Below are 23,057 nucleotides of genomic sequence, written 5' to 3'. Positions count from 1 at the left end.
TATATATATATGAGAGAGAGAGAGAGAGAGAGAGAGAGAGAGAGTGTGAGTGAGTGTGTGTGTGTTAAACTGATCTAGCCTGTCGTTAAATAGTTGTCCAGTATATCGCCGGACAGACAAAACAGTTCTATATAATTTCAAACAATCACCGGGATACTTTTACATTATGAATACATGAATGACTATTTCAACGATTGAACTTTCCCCGCAACACTATTTTTCCAGTCTCGTGATCTCTTGGACTAAAGATGTCAGGCTAGTTATGTTTATTAGCTTTTTCTTTCTTTTTTTTCTTTTCTTTTTTTTCTTTTCTTTTTTTTTTTTCTCCGCGAAGTGTTTTACTGCTTATTTCTATCAGCTGTTATCTAAGGATACCTAATGTTATCCAATCCACGGGGAGACCCAGCCTAATTGATGAAGCTTTTGCTCAGGCAGTTGGATCCCTCCTCAAAGGTCCTGGTTATTCTGTTTTACAGGAGGGAAACTTCACTATCTAGTTAGCTAGCTATAAATTGTTTCGAGTCTGATTTAGGTTACCCAAACATTAGCTAGTTGTTTTCTAGCACAAAGAACTACAGAGTATTTTATCTGAACATAGGTAAGTGTGTAAAAGAGTCTAAAACTATAATCAGTTAATTGGTTATCCGAGATGTGGTCTTTGATAGTTTGCGGTGTTTTCGTTTGGTTTGCAATCCCTTTAGCTAGCTAAGCTAGCTGTAGCTAATCATACTTGTGCATCTTTATTAGCTTGCTAGCTGCTTGTTTGTGTTAGCTTAATGTCACTGACTCTGCTTTAAAAATCTGTCATTTGGACACTTTCAGGTTAACGTTACAGAGTACAACAATATATCAATCAGTTTATGTCGAAATAACAAGGCGTGCGTAGTAAAGCACTTTGGCAGTGATTTTGCGCCGGATGATTTTCAGCCACTTGGAAATATTAGCTAGGTTAGCTAACTAGCTATGCTAAGTTAACCTAGGTAGCATATATAGGTTTAAAGCTAAAGGACTCAACATTATTTGACAAGTTAATAAGCTTTTTATATGGGAGCAATTGCAGCAATTTTAAAAGTTTGGTAATATTTATAGTCGGGATGTGACGAGGCATTAGAAAAGTGTGGGCGTCTTGGTGTTAGATTTGGTACCACCACCTAGTTAACTACTTGGCTAAAGTACCTAGACGTTAAAATAGTGCGCGTATTCTGATTTTGCAGTACCCCAACCACCCTATGAAAAGGCAAGCTACGAGGTATTTGGATAACGTCTCTTGCATCACTCACGCCTGTATGTTTTTCCAGGTTTACGTCCATCATTTTAAGGCGCCACGAGTCATGTCTGGTATAGCGTTAAGTCGTCTCGCGCAGGAACGGAAGGCATGGCGGAAAGATCATCCATTTGTAAGTACGAGGTGGTATTATGCCGATTAGCATTACACATCTCTCAAATGCAGTTTCCTTGTAAGAAAGGCACCTGCGTATGTGTATTCGAGATACTGTTATGGCATGATGGACTGTCTGCGAATAACAGTATTTAGACAATTTGAGGACTATTGTTAAAAGGTGGTGGGGGGTGTGTGTGTTTGATGTAGAGGTAGTAAAAATTGCAGTGAAGTACATATTTCCAGAGTAACAATACAGTTCCATGCAGATGTCGTTCATCAGCGGTTCATGCATTATGGCAGCAGTGAAGTTGGAAAACTCAAACAAAAATAACTTATCTACACACTGCGCTTTAGAACCCCATGGAATTAATGTTGTAATTTAAAGATGTTTCCTAATATAAACGAACCTTCTAGAATGTCAGAAGCACTTTGCTTGCACAGCTGATGAAGGTTCTCTGTCCAAAACATCCTGTTTCTCTGGAAACCTTGTACTTTGCTGCAGTCTCTACAACTTTAACAGTACACTGCAGTTACACCCTGGAATCCCATATATAAATAAGATTAGGGTATTACAAATTGAAAGATTAATGTCCAAATTGTTGTTGTTTTTTTGATAGACCTATATTGACATTCACTAATTTATTGCAATTCATCTTGTGATTTTAAGGTCTGTAAATTAAAGTTCAGGTGGGCATGCATGGTCCACATAGTATCAAACATCTACCAAATGTAATTACAAATGGATCTCATTTGTACATAAATTAATTTAATTATAAATTTCAGGAAGGTAATTTTTACCCTGGCTTCAAGCTGTTCTCATCACTGCTGTTTTATCAACCAAAACATGCTGTTCTGTTTTATTGCGTTCATGTCACACATTAACGGGGTAAGTAAATGTGTTCATGTAAACCAAATTCCATTAATACATGCTTTGAGCAGTGCTACCCTGTCAGCTTGCTACAAAGATCCAACATCTGTGAGCACAAGATGACCTTAAATGCTCACTCAAATATTTCTGTTCTCTGTACAGTCAGCCTTACTTGTGCTGTGATTTCTAGCAGTCACCGTTTTGCATAGTGGTTGCATGTCAATCCTTTGATAACTAAAGTAGCCTGCTTTTAAAGTTTGCTTACATCAAGTTTAAGTGGGGTACGTGCAAGAGAGAACATGCTCAACACACATTTTGTACTTCATTGTGACTTAAATTGAGGTATTTTGACTTATGCCCAAAATGATTTAAGCAAGGTTTTAAAGCAGTGTAAATTATCGACCATTGGTACATATGCCAAGAGCAATATTTAAGAAATGCAACATACCTCTGAACTTCTTTTCAAACTGAAGCAAATAAAGTTGTAAGGCCCCTGTAGTTCTAATTTCAAATATATGCTTAAAGACAAGTGGTTATGTCCCAAAGTATGCAGTCCACTGTTTGTACCCTTGAAATAGTAATACCCCACCCACGCTATTTCCACTGTAGTGCACATCTCTTTTTATACTTTGTGAACAGCTGATGGAGGTTCATTTTTAAAGTTAGGCTTCAAGAAAAACTCAATGCAGTTAACTTTAAGTACATCTCATTTGTAAAGATATTTTATGAAATGTATTTACAGGATCACTGTAATTATTTTTTACAACTTCTGAGCAAGACAAAGGAACATGGTGTTTTGTTTTTTTTGTTTTCTTATAAATCTTGATTTGTCTTTTTTTTGCCTTTGTCAGGATTATCTAAAACTTTGAAGAACATTTGGCATTAAGGCATATTCTCTTTTGCAGGGCTTCGTAGCTGTTCCAACCAAAAACCCAGATGGAACCATGAACTTGATGAATTGGGAGTGTGCTATTCCTGGAAAGAAGGGGGTGAGAATCTCGGCTAGAGAGGGAGAGTAGCTTGGTGCTCAGCATTGCCTATACATGTTGGCCTACTTGTGCTCACATGAGGGAGATTTATTTTTCCATTAAAAAAAACAAAAACTCTCTTTTGCTGAATATGTTTGCGTTTTGGTTGTAGTTCTGATTTTGAATCCTTTAATGAAGTAATTATCTAAATTGTTGTTTAGAATTGTCTGTGTCTTCCAAATATCTTCCCTCCAGACTCCTTGGGAGGGAGGCTTGTTTAAACTGCGGATGCTCTTTAAGGATGACTACCCTTCCTCCCCTCCAAAGTGTGAGCTATGGTTTGATGTTCTGATGATGTGTATTCAATATCATGTTCTAAGCATCAAGCAATTCTCATCCTTTTTCTTTTTTTTTCTTTTTTTTTTAAAAAAGCTGTTGCTTTCCGCAGGTAAATTTGAACCTCCCCTGTTTCATCCCAACGTATACCCATCTGGCACAGTGTGCCTGTCAATTTTAGAGGAGGACAAAGACTGGAGGCCCGCTATTACAATCAAGCAAGTAAGCAAGTAACTTCCAGTTTATTTGCACATACTGCACTATTAGCTGTTATATTGACTTTGCTGACTGTTGAAGAAAGCAAATATATCAAATAGATACATGGTTTTTTACATTTTATACAAACACACTGCCCCTTTAAGGCTACAGTATCTTCTAGAAGTAACATTTCCTGAAATTATTCTTACTAAATAATTTTGAATAAAAGTTCAGATTACAAATAAACAGAATGTGGTGTTTTTGAGTAGTAGGGTGTTTGTTGGTCTGCCTAACCACTGCACACAGTAATTGCTAAAGTGTAGAAGCCCCATTTATAAGAGCTATATTTTGGTTGGGTGTTAAGTTGGTGTGCTTAAGCTGACCTGTGAGAGCTCTAAAGGTAAGTGATTCAGGTGAGGGTGATGAGGATAAATGGCTTCAAAATAACTACAGAACAGAGCATACAAAAATGTACAATTTGGAGTATCTAGAAAACACTTGGTTAACAACCACTAGGTCAGGTGAAGTGGACAGCTCCATGATCTGATTACAGTATTAAAGTACATCTGATTAAAGTAATAAATGTACAAGCTTCTCAAACCTATTTTTATGGGCATAACCCTTCCTATCATACTAGGCAATTTTTATGTAACGATCAAGACATCTGGAAGTGATCTGTAGTAGTATCATGGCTAAGGCATGCTTGGCCTTTAGAATGGCTCTCATAATTACTGGTGGCATTTTGGCTGCCAAGGCAACCAAAAGAAAAAAGGTGGCTGTTTTTCAGTTCGCAAGTTAAGTCTCAATTTGCATTAAAGAAGACATCACTTTCGCTTCCTGAAAGTAGACTAGAGTAAACAAGGGATCACAGACAAGAACTAAAAATGGCTGGAGAAGACACTTGCCAAAATGCCCTGAGGGAAGACTGTGGGTGTAGGTGTTTGTTACTGGGTCGCTGGCTTTGTTGTAGGTATTGAACGTGAGGCATATGGAGCTTATTATTACTATTCATATGGCTTTTATTTGTTTAATTTATTTAGGCCGTCGCTTGTGTTCAGTTATTGTAATGTGTCCAAAGGCCGTACAGTTCCAGAACACAACATGCATAGCAAAAAATGAGTTTGTATTCTTGCCTCATTTTGTTTGTCCTTGTTTTCACATGCTTTGGTGTACAGCACAATTTGCCTTAATCATTCCAGTACTTTTGAAGGAAAATTATTTTTCCTTCAATGGAGGGATTATAAGTGCATTTAACTGCTCTTGTAGACTGCATCCTGAAGAGGGCAGTATGGTCTCACAGAAGGTGTGTGGTTCAGTTTCCTGCTGTGCTTATCATCTTGGGCTTGTTTTTTAGATCTTGTTAGGAATTCAAGAACTCCTAAATGAGCCGAACATTCAGGACCCAGCACAAGCTGAGGCATATACAATTTACTGGTAAGCCCATCTAATGCCCAGCCCCTGGTGAACAGGAAGCCTGGGTCATGCTCACTATTTGAGTGCCCAAAAAAATTTGATTTTTTTTTTTTTTTTTAAACATTTCAAGCTGACTAGCAGACTACGTTCTAAGATGCAGTTTTTGTAAGTAAAGATTTGATTGTCTTCAGAGATGATTTTCCATTTGGAGTGGTTGCTTGTATTATGTCTGCTACATCCAGATGTAGTGGATTTCTTTAAGTCACATGTCTACACAGTTTTTGTTTTTGTTACAGCCAAAACAGAGTGGAATATGAAAAAAGAGTCCGAGCACAAGCCAAAAAGTTTTCTCCATAAGCCTCGACGTTTTGCCGCAAAGGAAAGAGATTTGATGAGGTCCTTGCAGTCACTCCTCACCACCCCTGCCCAACCCTCATCCATTTCACATTAATTCTCACCTGGATTTAAAGAGAATTCAATGTCTTGTGCCATTCAGTCCAGTGACACTCGTCTAACAAAGCACTCTCTTGGCTCTTAATTTGTCTTTATTTCCTTCTGAAAGAGGTAGTGTCGCCATTGCCCCGTTGAAGCTAAATCAGGGCACAGACTCTCCTTCCAGAGGGCTGCAGGTCTACATGGTTCCATTTTCCCCCGTCCCCCTCCTTGCTCTGGCCTGCTTAGATTCGTGATGGGCTTGGTAATTACCTGATGAGACTAATCAGGCATGTCTGAGCAGGGAAAACAAACTACAGTAATGTGGCCATTCTGGTCTGCAGAAGATGACATTTTGGAGATACGGAGTTTGTACTTTGTACGTGCAGGAAAAGGCACTGAGAATTGATCCATATGCAGCATAATGAAATTGTATTCCACGTACGAAGTTATGAACATAACTTGCTCTTTTTTTCATTCTTTCAGACTGGCCTTCTTTAAACTCTTCCATGGTTTAATGATGTAAGACAATTACTTAAATGTCAGTATTTCAGCTGCTGTAAAATGATACTTTTATACTTCCTTGATTTTGAATTAGTGTCTCTAGAACTTTCATTCCTGGTGCAGGCAGTGTAGACAGCATGTAATAGACAGTATGATAGCATTGTGCTGCCTTGGCCAACTAAATATGTTGTGCAAAAAAGAAAGGCCTCTGAATCAAAACGGAAAGGTGGATTAGTTTGTTGCTGCATCACTCTTTGTGTTAATATGGTGTTTTTGTTCATGTGAGTGTTTAGAGTAAATAAAAATGTTTATACAAAATTACTAGTGTAAAAGCTCAATTTCTGTAAAAACAATCCCTATGCAACCGACAGTTATGAATTTATTTAAAACAAAATGAATTGCTACCCCCTCTTTTTTTTTTGAGCCATCTGCCGTGAAGCAACCTGGCCAGGATTTCTTGAAAGATGGATTTATCGAACCAGAATACTGGGCTGAGCTAGATCACGTCACGAAGGCATACCTCGACTAGCCAGGGTAACTCGGGTGGTTTGGTTTTGCCTGCTAATAAAATGAGTGTGTGCGCTTCCATCCTTCAGAGCAATGAAGATGAGCTCCACTGCAAATGGTACACGTAAGTTCACCTAGGGGTGATGTGAGTGGTTTGTTCTATTAAGAAAAAAAAATCAGGTGGAATAATTTTCAATTATCAGGAAAAAGCTGGCATCTTACTGCTGAAATAATTTTTCATCTAAGTTTTCATTAAACGGATCTCTTGGTCACTTTTTAAAATCACAATGTAACTTGCTCCTGAGCTGGTTAGCTGTGGAATAGTCTTACAGGCTAGCCCTTAGAGTTGCAAGAGTGAGTTTTCTTAGTGACAGCATGTCAAGGTAACCCCAAGTTAGCTCTTCAACCCAAGAATCCTGGTTTGTCATATATGCCTGATGCTCATTTTCAGGGCTGGGACATTACTGAAGAAGGAATATAAATTCCAGTCTCATGCAGTGTGTACCATGGATGTTAAGGGGGTAGGTTGGCATGGATGCAGATCCTCCAAATGGCACATTCATAACCTGTAATATGCTTTGGCTGTCTCCATACGTCATAATGGCACATTATTTCAGGTTGGATCTCTTCTAGAGAAGCATGTTAAGTTGTAAAGTTTGGGCATATTACTTGATATATTCTTAACGTCAGGTAGAGGATATGACTGAAGTTTGATAAAATTTAAACCAAAACTTTTAACGGTGCCAACTGGGTCTTGGACAAAATATTTTTCAGTGGATGATCCCCATGTTGAGCTTCATTCAAACCCTAAATCTCTGTCTAGGAAACATGGCCCATACTGACAGCATTTAGGCATCAGGTTATGCTTTACTAAGATTTAAATCTGACATTTACATTTCCATATGTATTCTACTAAAGATGCACTGGGTGCTAAGTGATAGTTTGGCAACTGTCAAATTCTCATTTTTAGAGTGCATTGGTTTGAAGTGTTTGACCATTTCTAAAAGTATGGTCACATTTACCCTACAATCACTTCGTAAACAGCGTTAGTAAATTCCAGGATGAAGTGCATGATGTCTTCTACTGGCAGTTGTAATGAGAGTCATGAGTAAATCTACCATAATGTCTCAATGGGCCATGTGGGAATTCTAAACAACCCACCACAGTAATTATCTTCAGCCAAGGACACTTGTCTTCATGTGACTTGAGCTAAACTATATTTATACTCATCTATGTTTATAAGGAAGTATTGAGGAAGTTCACATATGTAATGGTTGCAGTGCTGCCGTGACCCATTTAGAAGCATTTGTAGAGCCTCCCAAGGGAATCCTCACCACAAAGCTTGAGGGCCTTGCTGATGCACAGCAGGTTAAATAAAATTAACACACAATGCAAATTACAGCTCTGCAATGCAAATTAAATCATTAGTGCTGCCACAAATGCCCTGTATGCTTGAGATACAGGATGTTGGTTAATCTCTTGAGTCTTTAAAAAAAAAAAAAGTGTTGACATACTAAGTAGAATTTTCACTTGGTCATGGGGACAGCTACATTTCACCTTAAGCAATCCTATTGCAATTGCTTCCTGTTTTATGTACAACTTAAAATAAGTTAAAAATCATGGTTATGCATCTTAAGACGACCAAGTGGCAAAAAGTAAAACAGCCCTTGGAATGTTAGACAACTGATAGGAAGTGCCCATATGTCAATGAGGTCAGGCTTTAAAAATGCTGCATGTTGTGATTTTGGTGCCAAAGAACCCTAAGCAAAATATAGGGCTGTAAGCGCATGATCACAATTTATCTGCTCTCTGTCCTCCATCCACCCACCAACCTAACCCCTGCCTCCTTTCCCCATGCTAGGTAACTAGAGGAACAATTATTTTAAAGATGCTGTGAGGCTGCCACTTCAAACAGTCCACACCAGCTGGGGTGGTACATTAATGATGTGCCCATGGAAACCAAGCAGAGGGCTATTGTGAGCCCTCAGATCAAAAGACCAAATGGCATCTGTCTATAGTTGTTCACCAAACTGCTCCAGTACCAGACAGTGCTGACTTATAATGTGAGTCATTCTGATGTGGGGTTTTTTGTTTTTGTTTTTGTTTGTTTTCTTCTTCTGTGTTTCATATTTCAGGAAAGGAATTTTTGACCTAGAAGGCTCATGGGTTATATAATGTCCTAGTTAATTTTAGTCCTCCATACACATGATGTCCTCTCACAATTCCTAATTAACTAGAAAATCACATGCTATTAAATGGCATTTCTTTCATCCCCACCCATATAAACATAATTTAGCCATCTTTATAATCTTTTCTAGTTTTGAAAGTGTTGTCTTGGCTCAAGCTAATAAAAAAATATATATAATCAAAGAAATATTCATGTTGATAAGTTTTATTTAATTTTATACAAGGTCTGTTTGATGGTATCTTTTTGGATAAATGCCTCAAGGGCCACTGGAAATACATTAAAACCAACATGTTCATTTGATCTTTTCAACCAGACACTGCAGATTGGAATATGAACACAGTAAAAGCATTGCTTGTGGGCTGGGTTGCTTAGAGAGCCTATTGCGAACAACCAGCTGCAGAGCAACACCACCTATTCAAAAAGGAATACTTTAATCAAAATGAATACACTAATCTGACTAATGCAGTACCAGTTACCATCTTTCATCCACATAAAGAGAATCAACCATCTGTAGTTTTTTGTTTCATTACTGATGTTAGCATTTTGGGGTTTATGTGCCCTGTTTAACAAACCATGAGCTTTGTGTTTTCATCATTATTCAATTTAATAATGAAACAGTCTTGCAGTTCACACTGCACCAGATCTTTTGGTTCACTCCAGTTAAGATGTGCAGGATCTTATCCAAAATTACTACCTGGCTTCCTTGGTCTCGTGGGGCTCTTTAGTCACAGATATTTTCCAATAGCTGAATAGTAACCCCAAACAATAAAATAGTTTAGAATAGGTCATATATTTCTCTTTACTGATTCAAACTACATGCACTAACCTTGTTGAGGCAATGATTTAGTGTGTTGACTGCTCTCACATACCTGATTCAACACTTTAGATGTGTATAAAACTCCCTGAGAGCTGAACCTGCATTTAAAAGCAAGAGAAACTGCAGTTCTGGGATACTCCACGACCAGAGCTAGAAAACATCAGACTACAGCAAGAGGCGTCAGGCATGCCCTGTTGATTAGTCATCCACTTTTAACAGTCCACGGTAGTAACGCAGGAAAGACAAAAGGCAACTGGGAAAAAAGATGCACACACCTCCATGATTAACTATCGAATCAACAAGTACTATGTGTATACAAAATTGTCTATAAAATTAGTGCTCCGAAATTCACGCTAAAAGTGTACACAGTCCATTTGGGAACTGAAAAGCTTCCAGGTTCGCGAGACCACTGAATCATGAGCGCGAGCAGCTGAAAGTTCGGAACACCCAGACCCCCTTCATGTTCTCGCGCCCAGCTGAAGCCGTTTGAAAGGTTTCACTGGCCATTTGGCAACTATCAGTTTTTGGTTTACTGCCCATGCGTCGAAAAAATTCGAAGACGTGCAAGGCACCTCACACCAGCAGCCGCGTAATTAATTTGTCCGAGTCTATTTATAGCAGCAGAGTAGCTAGAGAGGCGGTGAGGATGGTTGGGTAGTTACTGGTGGTGTTGATGGTAAGGTCCGAGGTAAGGGACGTAATACAACTCTGTTTTATTCTTCTAAGGAGGAAATCTAAATCACACTAGCAGACATAATCTAAACAGTCTACTTAAAGATCTTTAAAAAATTGTATCTGGGGGAGTGTGTTCCCCTCATCTGAATCTGAAGGTCGTAGATCTGTTAGTCACCGAGTGTATAATACTGCGGCTGTTTCGTCGTGGTTCATTCCTAGCAAAAACGGTTTATTAAGTCCGTCTGCAAAGAGTGGAATTGACAGGCATAATTGCAGGGCTGACATTCGGTTACATAATCCTTCTTACCTCAGTAACTGACAAATAATCAATAGCCGCAGATCAATGCTTATGAAGAGTAACTGGCATATTTTATTGCGCGAATCCATCTTTACTCCATAATTCCCCAAAGTGGTAGTTTCTGAGATAGAGTTTACAATTACGGTGGATTATCAAGAGAGTGAATGGTAATATTTTGGGGCCTAAATATTGGGGTATCACCTAGTATTTAGGCTATCAGAATGTTTTTGAAGAAACTCTAATGCAGATCTAATTAAATACATGAGAGATATTGTCTTTTACCAAAATATATATTTTTACATACGTGACGGTAACGAACCACAGGACCGTATGACTCGGGCTAGTTTCGGGGCCCAAAGCTGACGTTTTACTCGCGTGCATAAACGTCCACCGTTTGTTGTCTGCAGGATACTACTTCCTCATACTGCCTCATCTAACTGGAACAAAATACAAGCGCCCACATTTACTAAATGGCAAGGCTTGGCTTATCACCTTATTCGGACTAGCTCTGTATACTAAGGAGGGTATTGCTGCTAAGGGCAATGTCTATACGGAAAAGTACTTATTAGCCCAAAACCTTTGTGTCCTCTTGTACGCTTTGAATGATATGAAATTGAGCCCACAAGTAGTAGTGTATTACCTGAAAAGAAACAGACTTTTTCTTTCTTGTACTGCCCAAGCTAATAAGTCTGTGGTTAATTATGGAAAGTGAATGACACTGCACATAGTTCAGTAATCTTTCTCACCGTCTGTTAGCATAGTAAGTCTGCTTGACCGTTACTGGATACTCACTAGCACACGATCTTTGCAGATTTTTCATAAACATTACGTGTGAATACGTTTTGGATTGGAGAATTTTCGAAATGTTGGGCTTGACTAGATCACAGGAGTGAGCGCTCAGTTGGTTCTCCTGAGACTAACATCTCTCTCAGGGTGTACAGTTGCATAGACGTGAACATACCACATCATTATGCAACGAAAAGGACTCGGTTTACGGAAAACGTGTGTATGAAACATGTAATCGCAAACCTCTACTTTCGTCCGAGAATACAACTGACGTCCCCACAGCAACAGCTCGAGGCATGCAAAGTCTCGTTGCACTTCCCTTGACCATATATGGATCACACCGGTTTAGGGAGAGTAGAGAGAAAAACCGTGTCGGAAAATAAAGCATTTTCTGTGTGATCAAATAAAGCCAAATTAACGTTTTTTCGTCAGTTGACCATCTCTGATTTTAAAGGGGCGCTACCAACCAGTTGCGCATATTTTGATGGGCGAAGAAAAGTCAAAGACGCACAAATCAACACTTGCACGCACGTCGCACAACAGTGAATGAGAAGTCCACAGGTGAGCAGATTATTCTTTTATCCAGGATTCAGTGAAGCAATAAATATAAGTATTAGTTTAAGGAGTAATTTCGCTGTTTGAAAAGGAATTAAGATGTATACTCGTTAGTACTGTTTATTCGGATAACCTGTTTACAGCCTACTTTAATGTTTCTGTTGCGTTAGTTCTTGCGTCTATGATTTTAATCCTGCGTTTATACTTTTAGTGGATTGTATTCGATTCCTATGGTGAAAACTGGAATCGATTACATAGACTACTCTTATCATCATCATCATCATCATCATCATCTTTAGCTATATCGGTTGTATCTTAGGGTAAAGCTACTGGTTGTCATTCCCAGTGTGTTTTTTTTTTATTGCATCACCTGTAGCTGTGTTTCAACAGATGTTTGGTACTAGAGGATAGTTTACGAAAACAAAGTAAATAGACGGGCTAACCTTTTTTTTGTCTTATCAGTATTGTTGACTCAGACAAAGGAAATATCGCATGTTTTCTCAGTCGTCATGCCTTTGTGCTACATAGATTTATAACGATATCCAGTTTTTCATTTTTCTGTCAATTAAAACCGTACTGAATTTTCTGAATGAATTTAAAGCCCTATTCAGGGAATTGGAGACAAAAAAGTGGAAGATACTTATAATGTTGAAACAGAAGCTGACATGCAAAAACATGCAGAGGATTGTTTGTTTATATCTGCGTTGTTTGTAACAGCAGGGTTAAAACCATGACTGACACCTGGTTGGAATAACTATTAAACAAATCTCTGAAAGGGATAATTGTCCAGCATAGGTCAGAGTATACAAATATATTTTTCTTGTAAACAAAGCTACTTTCACATATTCAATCTAGTTTAAACTTGTACAGAAGAAAGGTATTGGCTATAGTTTAAATATATTGGAAAAATACAGGCAGTTGCCTCTTTAGAACATAAGTGATTTCTACATTGTACAATTAAAATTACAGATGAAGAAATACCCTGGTGGAAGCCAGCATCTTCAGTTAATTACAATTGACTTTACTCAGGTAAGGTGGCAGAGAGGTACATGAAGGAGGGTTTGTTGCCAAGACAACAACACCTACACATGTATAAGAGTTGACATGAAGATTGACAGATTTGACCAATAAATCAAAGAAAACATGGACAAGCATGACTGAAACTCATTTGAGGAGCACTGAATTCAACTTAAGGTGTCAGCTGTTCTTGGTCTATGTGGGTGGATATTCAGCAGACTGCTCCCTGCTATAGACATTTTGCTTCAACTGGGAATTTCAGCACAGCCCTTGGGAAATGTAGGAGAATATCTAGAGAAAACTGAACCACAGCTGAACAAAAGAGAGTAGGTGACAAGAATGAAAAGCTTGTCCCTGACTCTGTACTGGTACGTGAAAGCAGCCCCCCCCCCCCCTAACGTTCTATGCCCCACCCCCGAACATGAGTGACAGTTCAAATGTATGCTTGGATTAATGGAGCCTTGGCAGGAAAGCTGACAGCTCTTCATGCTTCAGGTTAAGGACAGCATTTCAGTCATATACTGGCTCCTAAATACAAGATCTTAAAACAAAGTCATGAACATTTTCCCTTCATACCCCTTTTTTGGCACAGACTTTTTTGTTGATTCCAGAGATGAGCTAAAATAGCGCCAGCCATGCTGACACCAAATGCTGTAATTTTGCTTTTAAAAATCCCTTGTTTTATGGTTTGTGATATGCATTTAAATTATACTATCAAAAATGGTTTCAACTGATGAGGGAATTTATTTAATAGAACACATCTAAAACAATACAAAGTTTTTTGAATTACTCTTTATATTTTGCTTCCTCTGGAAATTAAATTGGCTGCTGATGTTGACATATTATGACTACCTGGTGAGAGATAAACACTCAGTAGCCTCAGAAGGTGCACCTGTCCCCCATCATTGTAAGATCTCAAATGTTCTAGATGTCTAGAAATGCCTCCTGAGACTAATGTTTTATAGGCAATCAAAAATAACAACAAAAAAAAGGGTTAAATCTGGGCACTAGGAAGTAAATCTAGTAATATCAGTAATATCACCTATGAAGAGTTGTTATCTTATAAATGAGTTATCTTATTGATTATCCTAGTCAGATACTATGAATTCGTGATATTCGCCTCAGCAAAGGTAGATTGTAGCAGTTCCCTGCTGTGAACCCTCATGCTGATGCTTGGTGTAACAGCAGAGGTCTGGTATCTTGCAGCTGCAGGGGTAGGGAAAACAGAAAACCAGTTCCACTGTCTGTCTAGTGCTAAGAAATCAATTACATAGTGCTCTCTGAAAAGATGAATAGCAGCATTCTCATTTGTTTCATTACCAAGCTGGGTGAGCAAACATGTAGAGCTGTCCATTGAGGTGGGGGGGGGGGGGATCCCTCCACCTCCTCCTCCTCTCCTTAGTGTTTAAAGTGATGGTCCTTGCTTGGCAAATTGATCTCCACTGTGTAGTACCTGAGTGGTATCATGGTTGACGTTGGGACCGATCACGGCTGGAGATTGTCCACTGAGTGATGACTAGACTTAAGATGGCACAAATTCTCTGATTTGCCCTTTGGAACTTTTATCTGCACCTGGGGGATTATAATGCTTATCTGCTTATAGATCCTAATGATAATCCCCCTGACTCTGAGGGTGCAGTCTGCCCCTGCATGACTGATGGTGTGCTTGTGTTTTATAGCTAAACAGCAGTGGTTTGTGTGCATTATGCTTCTTGGAGCAGAAACACTTTTTATTAGGTCAGCAGTGGTTTTGGGTATGGTGATGAATAAAGTCATAGAGTTAATTGGAGCTGTACGTAGATCATCATTATTTCTTTGAGAGACATATGGATTAGGTTTTGTCTTATAGAGATTTATATGCCTGTGCCACATAAATGCAAGAGCCCACCTCAGATCCTTTTAATCCCAGATGCACCTGCTGGTGTGCACATGTCTATTAAGTGCCACTCAAGTTGTCAAACTGATGATTTGGCCCATTCCCCCACCAAATGGTATCATCAGAGGGGTGAAATTGTGCAGAGCATGTCCGTTCACCCCAGGCAAGGATCATCAGCAGTGCGACGTGGCTTCCAGCATGACCTCCTGGGAGCCTTTGTATAGCCTGATTAAGGCTCTCCCTTATAAAGAATTGATTTGATTGATTTACATGGCAAGTGGTTACAGGGTGAAAAATGTTTGTGTGTGGCACTTTCCCTTGTCAATCGAACACAATGCTGTACCTCTCCCTGACCTTTTTCTACAGCCGTTTCTGTGCCTCTCACCGAAAAGGCCACTTGACATTTTGGCAATTTCACAAATTGTGGAAACACTGGTTTAGACTCACCCTTGCTGCTTGTCCTGGCAGCCCTGAGATGGAGGGAGGAGATTTATGATTGCTTCGCACAACAATCTTGGGCCCCAGTGCCAGAAATAAACGTTGTCAGAGATGTGCCTGCCACATTTGTCTGTGCAGAGTGGCACAAGGTGAGGAACAGCAGGGCAGAGAGCAACACCTGCAGCATAAACTAAGGTGCAGTATGTAGATGTAGCCTAAAGGATCCCTTCAGAGTATGTGAATCTTACCCTGTCTCAGAGTCTTACCCTGCCATGTCTCAGGCTTTTCGCGGGCGCGAAGACTAGTGGTGAATAGAAAAGAGTCTCTGTGCTGGGGGTCTCCTCCCTTGCTTGTCATATCCTGTCAAGTAGAATTTGCTTCAGCCCGTGTTTGTAAGAGGCAGGAAAAAAAATGCAACGCTGCCTCTACTGTGTCAGGCCAATGAGGAGATTATGCAGGAGCACTGTCTGATCTCATTCGAAAAGGAGAGCTAGCTTCATCCATTTGCATGAATGAGTTTTCCAGTAAGATGGATTGCCCCTAATTTGCCGAGCCACATCTCCTATCAGTTTTGTAAGCCGGAAAGCGGAAATTGGCCTTTTCAGAGTGACATGTCTTAGATTGGGACATTCAGTCTCTTCTGTCATCTTCTATCATCATGCATGTGTGGTCACCTGCAAGGACATGTGCCACGCGCTGTGATAAGACAGCTCAAGATCCTCCTCTTCCTTCCGGAGTACTTAACTACCTAGGAAATACTGATATAACAGCAGCAAGGCTGTTCTTTGTTCAGCCCTTTCTGGAATCCTGTGTACCTGTGTGTGCGACCCCTCTCACTCTGCTGTTACCATAGAGACCCCCTTCGTGCCTAGCAGATGCGGCTGGAGCTGCCTGGCTGTCTCTTGTGGGGCCGGCTCTATGGAGCAACATGGGAGCGTACGTGCATGTCGGCAGGGGTGGAGGGTGTTGACGGCAGCACTCATGCTCATGGTACATTGCCAGCTCTTCCCTCCCTGGCAGCTGGTGCCATGCGTCAGACTGCACAGTTTCTCTCAGGGAGAGCTTGTGGCCAAAGGTGGGTGTTCAGGTCGGGATTGAGCTGCACTTTCAAGAAAATGGGCATACAGACCACAAGCAGCTTTGATCCCCATGAGATGGACACCCATCAAACCCCCCCCCCCCCCCCACACACAAACACGGTCTCTCTCCCTCTTTCTATTTCAATCCAAGATGAGAACTGCTGGGGAGTGGGTGTGGAGGAGCCGTTAGTCATGGCAAACTATCAACCCCACTTGGTGAGTGTGACCTTTCTTAATGCACGTCCGGTTGTATTAAAGTACCACATAGTCCAAAACCTTTGCCTTTGTTCCAATGGGTTAATAACATGGTGGGTGGGGCATTGGGGCTGGGGGTGGTGGTGGGCTGCCGGAGCTGCATTGTCTTCTCTGCCTGATTCCTGCTCTGCTCTTCATGATGTGGCACTGACTCCCCTCCCTTCAAACTTCATCCAGGGCAGCATTAGGGCTGTGTTGATTGAACAGCTCATTCATTGATGCCAACCTGCTCAGGTTGAATATAATGGGAACAAACGGGAGGTCAGAGTCCAGTCATACATAAATGCTCAAATCTGTGATTTGCCTACATTGAACCAATCAGACAGCAACTCTTCTGGTCTATGTTGAATCTGAAGCAGGTTTCAGAAGAATCGATGACTAAAACATCCTGATTCTGCTCAGATTTATACATCACATATTGGGCCTCAAATACCTCTATAACAAGCTGAGAGTCAGTTTAGATTAGCTCTAGATTAGTTCACCAACAAAGAGTATCAGAAAATACACAGCAGTTGTACAACTTGAAATGACTGAAAAAATACTGTCAGTGAAAAATGTACCATGCCTCCTACAAATGTAAATTTTTGTAACTTCTTGTGGTGTCCTTTTGAAAAGACTGTTCTCACTGTTGTATGAAAGCCATGTCAGTTGGTGGTGCTGTTGAATAGAGTCCTAACACTGGGGATGTGCATGCTTACTGAGTGAATGCACAGCTTTATACTGTCTGAAAACCCAAAAAAGCTTGCTTTTCTGAAACCACAGATAAATGTTTATCTTTTCCCTGTAACCCAGACTTCATATAGAGGATGAAGCATGAGTAGGCTACAGAGCTCCACCCCTTAGCATTTAGGGATTTGACAAAAGAGAATGTTCATTGTCAGTTTTGTGAAAGGGGTGTTTTTGTGTCTGTTGGAGTCACCTCGATCAATCAAAACCTTTTCCATCATCATTTAGTCATCTTCCCTCCTTCATGCTTTTCATGCCGTTTGTTTCAGTCCTATTAATGGTATTCTGTTCTCCATTGTTTCCTGGATCCAGAGTATAGGAGCTATTCCTTCTAACAGCACTGGCTAAAGCAATGACCGGCGCATTGTTTTTGAAGAATTAAAGGTGTGTGCAGAACTCTTGTCTGCTGTTGTCGTTGCGTTATGGAATGGTTCAGTAAGAAATCTACAAAGCTCATGGCCCCTGTGCATATTTGTTGGCTCTCAGCTTCACACCACAGTCCGCTCACGGCAGCACAGACCCATGTGCCTGGCACACGTGCTAATTAGCAGCAGACAAGAGCTGCATGAGCCCCTCACAGAACGCAGGCCAAACTGGGTTATAGGAGGGGCTGCTGTGATTACAGTAATTACTCATTACACTCTCCATGTGTGCAGCCAAAGGTTGGCCACCGAGGTGGACGTTGGGTTAATTGTTTTTGTTTTCCCTGCAATTTGAGGACAGAGGGGAAAAAATGCAGAAAGCTCACAAGAACGTGTGTGTCATGTGCGCCACTAACACACTGCCGCTTTTGTGCAAAGGTGGTGAATGAGCCATGTCGACGCTGCTGGAACTGAAGAGCAGTGTGCTGAGGCAGGTGCAGAGAAGCCAGTCACTGAGGTCCAGGAGGGAACCTCCCCCACCCACTGCCACCGGTAACACCGCTGATGCCATCCCCCCGTACCACACACGTGTCTCTGAAAGGACCATCCTTGGGTGAGTCCACATTGCACACACAGGGGTGTCCGAAATTGGATCTTTGTATGAGAAGGGAAAAAAAGTTAATTTAACATTTGACAGTGAACCCACTCAGATTTATTCCAGAAATTTTGGACCATTCATCTATTCATCCATTCATATAGTCATCCATTCAACATGAATTGTTTCCACAATGTAAAGGGCAACTGGTGTTTTCAAGTAATTTAGAAAATTAAAAACTGATTTTAATGGAGCTATGAGCTTTTCTTATGACCGCAACATAGACAGAGAGCAATGGAGAATGTCCCAGTTCTTCAGAGCTGTACCACTGGCGATGGTCATGGTTTACCTATCAAAACAGATGGCAGGATGACTGTCAGCGAACAGACCAGTGAGTCAGTGAGCATGCAGTCACCTGCCATGGCTCTGCTGTCTTCATGCCTTGGAAGTGACTCGATTCCAGGCACCTCACTCTCCCACATGTCAAATTAACTGCTGTTCCACAGATCGCACAAGGACAGCCTTTATGAGGATTGAGCAGCAATTACCTCTGCAGCTCATTAAGCGGAAAGTAGGCCGAACATGTGGAATGGACCTTTTCACTCAAGTGCCATCTTCAGATTATTTCTATACTGTGCAGGTGGGAGCAGTGTGGCCTGTGCCGTCTAATACTGACACATCAAACCTGGCTGATCTATTAGAAATAAATGTGTTTCTGCAAGCCCAGGAGACACTGGTAATGCTGTGGTCTATAAATATGGTTGCCAGCCCAGTAAAGCTCTGTGGTGGTTTGTGTCTGCTCCGAACAGACCACATTTGAAACATCACATCCAATCTAGCTCCCCCATGGGCACATCACACAATCAGCCTGCAATGGGATGGGCCCACACACTACAGTCAGCCTGAATGCACACACACACACACACACACACACACACACCACAGTCAGCCTGCATATAGACACACACACACACACACACACACACACACACACACCATTTAGCAGATGCGCTTATCCAGAGCGACTTACAAAAGTGCTTTGTCATTTACTCATAGAATACATCCTAGCCAGTACAGTAGGTTAGAATTCAATGTACCAATGATTTAGAATACTGTAAAAATACAAGAATCACTGTTGATTCCTAGAAGTGCAAAATTCATAAGGTCTATCTTGATAAGTGCAAATAAATAATAAGTGCAATAAACAATAAGTACTAGAGTTTGTTAGACAACATCAGTGTAATAAACAATACCCTACAATAAGTAGTAGTTTAGTTAGTCAATATAGGAGCAGGGTCAGTGGTCATTTAAATATTCTATGAATAGATGGGTCTTCAGTCTGTGTTTGAAGACTGCAAAGGACTCTGCTGTCCGGACAGCAAGTGGAAGTCATTCCACCATCTCGGAGCCAGGACAGAGAATAGGCTTGATACCACAGTCAGCTTACATGTAAAAACACACCACAATCAGCCTGCATACATGCGCACACACACACACACACACACACACACACACACACACACACACACACACCACCCCCCACCTCCACCCCACAATCATCCTGCATACACACACACACACACACACACACACACACACACACACACACACACACACACACACACACATACCATATTCAGCCTGCATGGACACACACACACACCACAGTCAGCCATGGCACCAAAAACCCCCTCAGACACCTCAGACTGGTTTTCAGAAAGCAAAAATGTCAGAAATGTGCACAAGTTGACATTCTAACTAACTAAATCATTATGTGGGTCGTTGGATGGGAAAGTGGTAATGTTTGTCCAAGGCTGATGCCATCAGATAAGAGCTGGTTGGAAAGCTGGTTGGAAAACCACAGGTGAAACAGGATTGGGTTGTTGTTGTTAGTTTCTTGTTTTTTAATCTTTTTCAAACACTGATCTCAGTGCCAAAAGTAATGGGAACATAAACCTTGAGGTTTCTATAGCAACCAAAACAGATCTGCTTATCACAGCTGCTAAGATGTGAGCAGTTTTATTTTTTATGAGAGCATGTCCTCTGTCTTGTGGATGAAAAGCACCTAAGCACCTGCTTCATACTGTGCTGAAGAAAAAAAAAATTTTGTTCCTGATATACTTTAATTCACCTTGGCGCTGTGCTCCACACAAATGGCATATACTGATGGTAAAGGTCTGCTCCTGTCTCTGAGCTTGCCATCATGGCTCCTCTCCACGGTACAAGTTTTTTTCCCCTCTTCTTTTTTTTTCTTCTTTTTTTTGTACATAGTCATGTTTTTGACTTGGTTTCCCTTGACATTTTTCCAATTAATTTAGTATTTCTGAGGAGTGTCTACAGCCAGCTTTTTTTTCCTGCTGGATTCAGAAAGCTCCGTGTTAAAGTGATCATCTATAACATCAAATTTTCTTGATAAGTATTCATGAAATATATGCATGTGTGTCCCTCCTCCCCCTCCCCCCAGCAAGGAAGCCTAGTTTCAGTCAGTCCTAAATAATCCATTCCTTTTTTTATCGACTCCCAGTGCCAATAAAGACTCTGGAGCACACAATCCTCCAGGCTGCTGGCTGCCGTAGTTACGGTTGCAGGAAAGTGTCTGTCTCCTTCATTCATGCCAATGAAAACTAATGCCCCTGGTCCAGCCACGCAATCATTAATATTATGCAAATTATTGGGAGGTGGGCACCTCCCATCAGGCCTGCAGGGTGTGTGTGGTAACCCAGGTAATCCTGATGAGATCCTAGGGGCTAGCCAGAGCTTTGGCAGCCATGTTTGGGAATGATTATTACCGGCCTCCCTGCTCTCCAAGTTCCAATTTGATCACTATGAGCAGCGTTTGGATGAGGCAGCAATCTGTCCACCTGGAGACCCCAACTGCGCAATTTGTCATTGTTCTCACATGGTGGTGGTGATGGTGTGTGTGTGTGTGTGTGTGTGTGTGTGTGTGTGTGTGTGTGTGTGTTTATGCGTCTATGTGGCTACTGGTCACCAGATGAATCACCACAGTGTGTATCTATGAGGGTATGAGGAAGAGTCTCCTGTGTCTTACAGGGAGGGTGTATTTAGATGTGTAAAAAGGCCTATTCAGTATAGACCAAACAGCTCTGTGTTAAATATAACCAAGGCTAGAGTTAAACTTAAACAAACCACCTTATGGTAATCAGAACTGACTCTAGATCAGTCCCAGTTTATATTAGCCCCAGTGGTGGGGATCTGTAAGTGTGTGTGTGTGTGTGTGTGTGTGTGTGTGTGTGTGTGTGTGTGTGTGTGTGTGTGTGTGTGTGTGTGTGTGTGTGTGTGTGTGTGTGTGTGTGTGTGTGTGTGTGTGTGTGTGTGTGTGTGTGTGTTCCCTGTTCTAACATTTGATTCAGCACATGAAAGTCTCATTATCAGCAGTACAAGGAAAACACAAAAATGAACAGAATAATGGTGCCCCTGGGTTTCGATTGATGAGCACTGCTTAAAGTTTGGATAGGGACATTTGATTACTGTATTCTCTCTGGTTTATGAAGTCATTATGAAGACTTTCTTTGTCCCTAATTGCAATTAAACTAAATAGATTTTAATGACTTTGCCTTTTTATTAGTTCCTGAAATAGAGAGCCATCTGTCTTGTGCAGTACATGCTTGACAAATTGGAGTACCTAGCACAAAGCCTGTCCTGAGCAAAACTAATTACTGCATGATATTTGTGCTCCCTCTCTGGAATAAGTGCATAACAGAATAAAGGCCAAGAAATGCCTTGCGCAAAACCAGAGGAATTATATTTAATCTGATGAGCCAGACAATGTGTGAATTTGAGATGAAAAACTTAGGACTTTCTTTTGGGCAGACCAGTGTGTTTGCTTTGTATATGTCTTTTAATATAAAACAAAAACATTAACAGGAGTTTCCTCAGTCAATAATCCTTATAGATGACAGAACACTTAAAGGGCCCCTATCATGGAAAACTGCATTTTCCTCACTGTATTGAAATAAAGAATTTCAGAATGACCATGTGGCTTCTGACCATCTAGAGAGAGAATGAAAATGGTAATCTATGGTAAAGAGTATGTATACATTTGTACTAGGAAGTTAGCTCACTAAACTCCTGCTAGCAATGCAGCTAATTAGTTCACAGTAGTGTCACTTATATTCAGTCTATAGCAGTTTAGCCCCACCCACATACATTGCAGTTCTCATGTGTGTTTCAGCTCTGAGTGCTTATTGAATGAGGCACAATACAAGGCAGCCAATCAGAACAGAGCTCTTTTATCCTATATCCATCTTAAAGGTGCAGTAAAGGAAATAGCCTATTTAATTCTAAGGTTTGAAAAATAGTTCGATGAATTATGAAGTTTTGGAGCATAAAGCCACACAAACGGACATCAAGGAAGAATATGAAATAAAAGAAAAATGTAGGATATTAGGGATCTGGAGAAGGTGAATGTCAGGGTGTTATGTCTTCAGGAAGTACTAGTCACACACTGAGGGATGGTGATGAGCAGACTGAGGTCGACATTAGAAATTAGTTGAATCACCCGCAGTGCAGCGTGAAGGCCAAGTGGATCCAGAGGAAATGAATTCCATCCAAATTTTTTTTTCCTCTTCTGTGGGAAAGCATTTCTCGTATTTTCTTTAATAACCCACCAAAATGATGTTCTCCAAATGTCGCTAGTCCTATTGCATACTTAACATTTAATATTTGGAGGTACATATTTGATTCATAAGTGCTGTGCCTAATTTTTGCCCTGTCTGGAGCCAAGCAGTGCCCATTAGGTATTTTGTGTGTGCGTGTGTGTGTG

General features: G+C 40.7%; 2 protein-coding genes across 4 annotated transcripts in view; both read left to right on the top strand.

Annotated features, from left to right (window-relative positions):
• The first annotated feature begins 97 nt into the window (after nt 1–97).
• ube2ia (ubiquitin-conjugating enzyme E2Ia) lies at nt 98–6,418 on the top strand. 2 transcript variants are annotated; one of them, XM_027003820.3, is made up of 8 exons: nt 98–598; nt 1,299–1,397; nt 3,155–3,238; nt 3,473–3,545; nt 3,666–3,775; nt 5,106–5,185; nt 5,295–5,329; nt 5,461–6,418. In XM_027003820.3, the coding sequence occupies exons 2-7, from the start codon at nt 1,332–1,334 to the stop codon at nt 5,296–5,298; spliced, it is 417 nt and encodes a 138-aa protein (XP_026859621.1). In that variant the 5' UTR covers nt 98–598; nt 1,299–1,331; the 3' UTR covers nt 5,299–5,329; nt 5,461–6,418. The 2 variants fall into 2 exon arrangements, with proteins under 2 accessions (XP_026859621.1, XP_026859542.1); XM_027003741.3 differs by lacking the exon at nt 5,295–5,329 and having other exon boundaries at nt 100–598.
• Nucleotides 6,419–11,683: 5,265 nt separating this feature from the next.
• baiap3 (BAI1 associated protein 3) overlaps nt 11,684–23,057 on the top strand; it is a 30,572-nt gene continuing 19,198 nt past the window's right edge. For both annotated transcript variants that reach the window (XM_027003295.3, XM_027003369.3), the window contains exons 1-2: nt 11,684–11,932; nt 18,118–18,292. In XM_027003295.3, the coding sequence (XP_026859096.2) occupies nt 18,132–18,292 (161 nt within the window). In that variant the 5' untranslated portion in view covers nt 11,684–11,932; nt 18,118–18,131. The remainder of the gene's footprint in view (nt 11,933–18,117; nt 18,293–23,057) is intronic.

The sequence above is a fragment of the Electrophorus electricus genome, chromosome 2 (genome assembly GCF_041902795.1).
Source record: "Electrophorus electricus isolate QZ-2024a chromosome 2, ASM4190279v1, whole genome shotgun sequence".
Classification (NCBI taxonomy): domain Eukaryota; kingdom Metazoa; phylum Chordata; class Actinopteri; order Gymnotiformes; family Gymnotidae; genus Electrophorus; species Electrophorus electricus.
The sequence above is the reverse complement of the archived record's forward strand: the minus strand, read 5'-3'. Positions and strand labels throughout refer to the sequence as shown.

Coding starts and splice junctions, on each gene's coding strand:
- ube2ia (XM_027003741.3), top strand. CDS start 1,332: ATGTCTGGTATAGCGTTAAGTCGTCTCGCGCAGGAACGGAAGGCATGG. Junction 3,239..3,472: donor CTATTCCTGGAAAGAAGGGG/GTGAGAATCTCG, acceptor TCTTCCCTCCAG/ACTCCTTGGGAGGGAGGCTT. Junction 3,776..5,105: donor CCGCTATTACAATCAAGCAA/GTAAGCAAGTAA, acceptor CTTGTTTTTTAG/ATCTTGTTAGGAATTCAAGA.